The sequence below is a fragment of the Cupressus sempervirens genome, chromosome 6, assembly GCF_028749045.1.
Source record: "Cupressus sempervirens isolate cs-2001-9-10 chromosome 6, ASM2874904v1, whole genome shotgun sequence".
NCBI classification, from domain to species: Eukaryota; Viridiplantae; Streptophyta; class Pinopsida; order Cupressales; family Cupressaceae; genus Cupressus; species Cupressus sempervirens.
In genome coordinates this window covers 58,976,400-58,982,892 of record NC_143123.1, presented here as the reverse complement: position 1 = coordinate 58,982,892, position 6,493 = coordinate 58,976,400, and the positions used below count along the sequence as shown (strand labels likewise).

General features: G+C 37.5%; 1 protein-coding gene across 2 annotated transcripts; it reads right to left on the bottom strand.

The window, feature by feature from the left end:
- Positions 1–1,798: 1,798 nt before the first annotated feature.
- On the bottom strand, positions 1,799–5,822 carry LOC149551127 (heat stress transcription factor A-7a-like). Of its 2 annotated transcripts, XM_089786683.1 has the most exons (4): positions 5,520–5,822; positions 4,367–5,206; positions 2,959–3,157; positions 1,799–2,646 (listed from the first exon to the last, which is right to left on the bottom strand). In XM_089786683.1, the coding sequence occupies exons 1-2, from the start codon at positions 5,727–5,729 to the stop codon at positions 4,451–4,453; spliced, it is 966 nt and encodes a 321-aa protein (XP_089642809.1). In that variant the 5' UTR covers positions 5,730–5,822; the 3' UTR covers positions 1,799–2,646; positions 2,959–3,157; positions 4,367–4,450. The 2 variants fall into 2 exon arrangements, with proteins under 2 accessions (XP_089642809.1, XP_089642808.1); XM_089786682.1 differs by lacking the exon at positions 2,959–3,157 and having other exon boundaries at positions 5,520–5,820.
- Positions 5,823–6,493: the final 671 nt, after the last annotated feature.

The window sequence follows — 6,493 nt, the reverse complement described above, 5'->3', positions numbered from 1 at the left end:
GAGGTTAGAAGATCCCTCCAAGTAGGCACTATCTATGGTGCAACTAGAATGCTCCACCACCGTGAATAAATAAATAAGAAATTGAATGAATATATTAGAAATGTGTGCATCCTAGGTGCTCCGTAGCCACCAATCTCAAAGTGCACTAGCCTTATACCCAAATTTTTAATGCTACTTAGAATTTTGATTTCCTAAGATTAGTAGTGTTAAGATATTTGATTAGGTGGCTTCTAAATTTACCAAAGAGTGACCTCTACCATGCCATTTCGAGTCCATAAACACTTAAGATTTGGTGCACACCATTTTTCCTTCATTTGACCTTAATAGTTTTTCATCTATGTTCCCATTTTTAATGCTTATACTCAATATTTGTAAATCAAATCATGTAGTTCTAGCCCTAAATGTTTGATATGTCACTAACTATTAATTAATTAACATGTCAAAATAAATTTTATCTTATAGACATATTTCAAGGATGAGAATCTTAATTCCTACCACAAGCTTGCTTGATTCCCTGTCTCTTTCACTAACATAGGTTTGTTCTACAAAGAATCACCAAGAAAGAACGGTGAAGCCCCATACCAAGGAGAAAGCACAACAAAGGAAGGCAAAGTGCTTACTCAATGAAAAGAATTGTAGTCAATCCTAAGATCACAAATGGTTCCTTACAAAAAGAATTGGCCATGATAATTTTGTAGTCCTGCAATTCTCCATCTTGTTAGAAAGGTACACAAAATGGACCTTGAGAGAGTATAATCAACACTCAAAATGGCACCTGCATTGCATCATGATGTTTGTGCAACAGATGTGATGGCATACAAGAGGAAAAAAAAGTACTCCATGGTAAAATTTGTGTGCCCACCTTCTCATTCCATGCATTTTTCTATAAATTAAAAGTGGACAAATCAAGAAAATAGACCCATGCAATGATAAGAGATTTCTACAATTCATAATGTTAAGAAAACATGTTCAAGATATTTACTTCAATATTGGGGATCACACTCCATGATTTCATCATCAAGATGAAGGGAATCAAAAGTATCATGAAAGGTACTACATAATCTAACATCAAAATAATGAGAGCTAAAAAGCAACTTAAAAATGTACACCACATAAATTGTCAATGCAAGAAAGGTTATAAAATTAAGATTTGTCGCTTCGTGCTGCTGCTTTACTCTTCCTAGTTCACATTAAGAAATGGTTGTATAACTTGAAAAAATTGTTTGATCCTCCTCCCTCCCAGCAACAAATTCCAGAGAGAGTTGTGGTTCAATGGTAGCCTCTAATAGCTTACTGATAGTTGCCACCATGTTCAAGGTTGTACTTAAATAATGGGAAGTCTCAAAAGAAAAAAAGTTCAGACAATAGAACAGGCAAAAGTTTTTGGAATAAATGTGGCTAATGTTTCTCAAAAGGACAAGTTTCAACTTCTTCAATGAAAGACTAAAAAGAAGAAAAAGAATAAAGGTAGAAAGAAGGATTTTAGATTGCAATAGGAGAAACATACATGTGTTTACTTCCCTTCGAACTGCCCTGTTGTAATTGGATATTACGTATTTGAGTTGACTTCGAGATGAATTCGAGCTTCAATGAAAATATCTTTGTGAGGGTATAATTATTGAAAGAAAATTGCAGGTTCTTCTGAGGTTTGATTGTGGGGCATTTTTAAAAATTGCACAATTACTATAGGGTTTTCACAGTGGACTGCCTACTAGACCTAGCACACAAACTAATGACAAAAAGCAGGAGATATACCTTTTACTGGATTAGACTCGAATTCCTCCACACAAACAGCAGGTTTAATCGTAAAGAGATTAGCGAAAAACTTACATTTCTCTAACTAGAATTGAGTCGGCGGTATCCCCACTCATTACATTTTCTTCATTTGGAATTATGGGGTTTTGAAAATGTGAGCTATTTCTGACATGACATTGCAATTGGCGAATTCGGGTTGATCACTGAAATCTTCATCCCAGCATTAAATGTCCTCTGCAATGCAATCCCCCGAATCCTCAGCCACATTAATAAGAATCCCAGATTCATCAATTGAAACCACTGAATGTTGATCTGTAAGTGAACAAGTACCATCAGCTCCCTAGACAGCAATCCTGCCCTAACCTCAGAGTCAATCAGATTCGGATCCTTTGGGATACAATCAGCCTCATCAATCAGCTCAGATCCAATAAACCAATATGAAATTACAGGATCAGCAGTGACATGAATCCCTAATTCCGCCATTCAACCCTTATTTTCCTCTTTGTAGGGCACCCGCCTCCTCTTTTTCCCGCCGCTGAGTCTCTCCCTGTTCTGAAGCATCTGAGCAATCAGATTCGGATTGCTAAACACTGTAGACAGAAACGAAATCATCTGCTGAGGCTTCTGCTCCGTCAAATCCAAGCGCCTCTTCGGCTCCTCCATATCCTTATCAATGCTTTACTGCTCCTCCTTCAGCTGAGCAATCTCCTCAACAATGTCGTCCTTGCCATCATTAAGCCCCTGCAAACCCTTGCTGTTCCCAGTGCCCTGTTCCCGACCATGATGATAATTTGGCCTCCTCCGACGAATGCAAGTGAGTAATTGCTTCTGCCCGCGCAAACAGCTATCATGGGCAAACTCCCATCGATCAGGATCCACCTTACGAAACCCCTGCGCCCATAAAAAACAGAGCATCGGTAAGCTTGTCGAAATGGAAAACTGTTCAACAATGAAATGAAAATATTGGCGCTAAAATTCTTCGGCAATCCATCAAACAAGTGAATGTTGATTCTGGATTCAATGGAAATTTTCACGCACAATTGAATATGAATTGAAAGCAAATTGAAATGCAGAAATGGGCTATGGATTCAATGTAATTTCTTACACACAATCCAATCTAAGAAGAGTTTCTGATTTCAATGCAAATTTATATACAATCTTATCGAAAAACAGCATTCAATGAAAGGGTTATTCGATTCAGACATATGTGTACAGCTGTCGAATGAAGCTTGAAATTATGCAGTGTTTGAAGTAGCAAGGGAGGAGATTGAGGCAGAAATAATGGGGGTCCTTCACAACGAAGCTGTTATTTCCTGCGCTCCATGAGACAATGAAATCTGTGGATGGGTCGTCCACAATTTGCAGATCCACACAACCATCACATCCAACGAAATTGATTTATCTGAATCACCAAGAAAGAATGGTGAAGCCCAGTACCCAGGAGAAAGCACAACACAGGGAGGCAAAATGTCTCCTCAATAAAGATAATTTTAGATGTTTTCAATCCTAAGATTACAAAAAAAGTGCTTAACAAAAAGTATTGTCGATGACAATCTTGCAGTCCTACAATTCTTCATATTGTTAGAAAGGTATACTAAATGGACCTTAGTGAGTAAAATCAAAACTCAAAATGTCATTGCATCATGATGTTTGTTCATGTGATGGTGTACAAGAGAGAAAGAGAAAATATTGTAACGTAAATTTTGTGTGCCTACATTCTCATTCCATGCATTTCTACAAGTTAAAAGAGGACAAATGAAGAAAATAGATCCATGCAACAATAAGAATTCTCTACAATTCATAACATAAAGAAAACAAGTTCAAGATTTTCACATTAATATTTGAGATCACACTCCATGATTTCATTACCACCAATGAAGAGAACCAAAAGAATTATGAAATATACTACATAATCTATGATCAAAATAAAGATAAATTAAAAAAATAACATAAAATGTAGACCACACAAATTGCCAATGCAATAAAAGTTGTAGAGTTTAAGATGTACTGCTTAGTGCTGTTGTTTCACTGCTCCTAGTTGACATTAAGAAATGGTTGTAGACCTCAACAGAACTGTTTGATTCTCCGTCCGTCTGAGCAACAAATTCGAGGGAGCTGTGGTTCAATAGTAAGCTCTAATAGCTTACTCATAGTCGCCAACATATTCCAGGTTATCACAAAAGAAGAAAGTTCAGACAGTACAACAGCCAAAAGTTTTTGGAATGTATGTGACTAATGTTTCTCAATAGGGAGGTTTCAGCTTCTTCAGTGAAAGACTAAAAAGAAGAAAAAGAAAATAGGTAGAAAGGAGGATTTTAAATTGCAATAGGAAAAACAATATATATATGCTTACTTCCCTTTGAACTACCCTGCTGTAATTGGATATATGTTTTGAGTTCAATTCGAAGCTTTGTGTTTGAGGGTATAATTATTGAAAGAAATTTGATTTTGGGGTATTTTTGAAGATTGCACAAACATTTTAGTGTTTTCACAGCGGACTGCACAAAAATTTGTGCGTTCACAGCGAACTGCCTATTAGACCTAGCACACAAACTAATAACAAAGCAGGTGATAAACCTCATAAACCTCCCACTGGATTAGACTCGAATACCTTCACACGAACAGCAGTGTTTGTCCAAAGAAGATTGATTATAAGAAAACTTTCAGGGAGCTACTTAGTCATCTTCATTCTGAATTATGGGGATTTCGCAATGAGGGCTATTTCTGCCATGACATTGCAATTGGCGAATTCGGTTTCATCACTCAAATCTTCATCCCAGCATAAAATGTCCTCCACATTGCAATCCCCCAAATCCTCAGCCGCATTATTAAGAAACCCAGATTCATCAATTGAAACCCCTGAATGTTGATCTGTAAGTGAACAAGTACCCATCAGCTCCCTAGACAGCAATCCTGCCCTAACCTCAGAGTCAATCAGATTCGGATCCTTTGGGATACAATCAGCCCCATCAATCAGCTCAGATCCATTAAACCCATTTGCAATTACAGGATCAGCAGTGACATGAAACCCTAATTCCGCCATTAAACCCTTGGTTTCCTCTTTGTAGGGCACCCGCCTCCTCTTTTTCCCGCCGCTGAGACTCCCCCTGTTCTGAAGCATCTGAGCAATCAGATTCGGATTGCTAACCACTGTAGACAGAAACGAAATCATCTGCTGAGGCCTCTGCTCCGTCAAATCCAAGCGCCTCTTCAGCTCCTCCATATCCTTATCAATGCTTTCCTGCTCCTCCTTCAGCTGAGCAATCTCCTCAACAATGGCGTCCTCGCCCTCATTAAGCCCCTGCAAACCCTTGCTGTTCCCAGCGCCCTGTTCCCGACCCTGATGATAATTTGGCCTCCTCCGACGAATGCAAGTGAGTAATTGCTTCTGCCCGCGCAAAAAGCTATCATGGGCAAACTCACATCGATCAGGATCCACCTTACGAAACCCCTGCGCCCATAAAAAACAGAGCATCGGTAAGCTTTTCAAAATGGAAAACTCTCCAACAATGAAATGAAAAGATTGGCGCTAAAATTCTTCGGCAATCCATCAAACAAGTTAATGTTGATTCTGGATTCAATGGAAATTTTCACGCACAAGTGAATATGAATTGAAAGCAAATTGAAATGCAGAAATAGGCTATGGATTCAATGTAATATCTTACACACAATCCAATCTAAGAAGAGTTTCTGAATTAGAATGCAAATTTATATACACTCGAATCGAAAAACAGCATTCAATGAAAGGGTTATTCGATTCAGACATATGTGTTCAGCTGTCGAATGAAGCTTGAAATGTTGCAGTGTTTGAAGTAGCGAGGGAGGAGATTGAGGGAGAAATAATCTGGGTCCTTCACAACGAAGCTGTTATTTCCTGCGCTCCATGACACAACGAAATCTGTGGAAGGGTCATCCACAATTTCGTACGTCTTTGTAAGAAAGCGAGTTGGAATTGCACTTGTACTTCCCTCCATTCTTTTGTTGTTGCCCCCTTTTCCAGCTGTCGATCTGTCACAATCTTATTAGCCACTGCTTTCTCCGGTAGACCAGTCGGCACATCTCATCTAAATAGCTGCCGGACGGCCCTTCGCGTAAGATCGAGATATTTCTCTGTCTCAACTTTCAGGTATTTTTACAGACAAAGGCGTGACGTGGAAAGTCAAATGTTTTCAACACGAATATGCCGATTTGCTCATAATGATTCTGGAATCTTCTTATCGGTTAAGAAATTGACAAAGGGCTTTCTCTCAAGGAGCTTGGCGGTAGATTCATTCCATAGAGTTTGGAGTTCATTCTAGAGAGTTTGGACTATGGAGCGATTATGATATTTTTAGATAGAACAAGAGATCTATGATAGTCCTTGTCTTTTTTGAAAAAAAATTGGAAGTTTGTTTTTTAAAGTAGAATAAAAAAAAATAACAACAAAGACATCATGAGAATTTGGAGAAGCATGAACACACATTTGCAAATCTATCAATAGCAAATATTTGTCGTAAAATAAGGTTTTTTATTGATGAGTGTTATTAGAAGTGATTAAAAAATGAATTCTTAGAAAGCTTGTTCCAGAATTGTATTTAGTAAGAAAATATATTAAGTTGATTGATTTTTTTTGTAAAACTTTAAATCTTAAATTATATCTTGCTAGTTATATATATTTTTAAAAGTTGTTCATTAATTTCTTATAATTAGTTTTATAAATTAAATAATTACAATTTAAGCTAATGCATTAAAATAACAA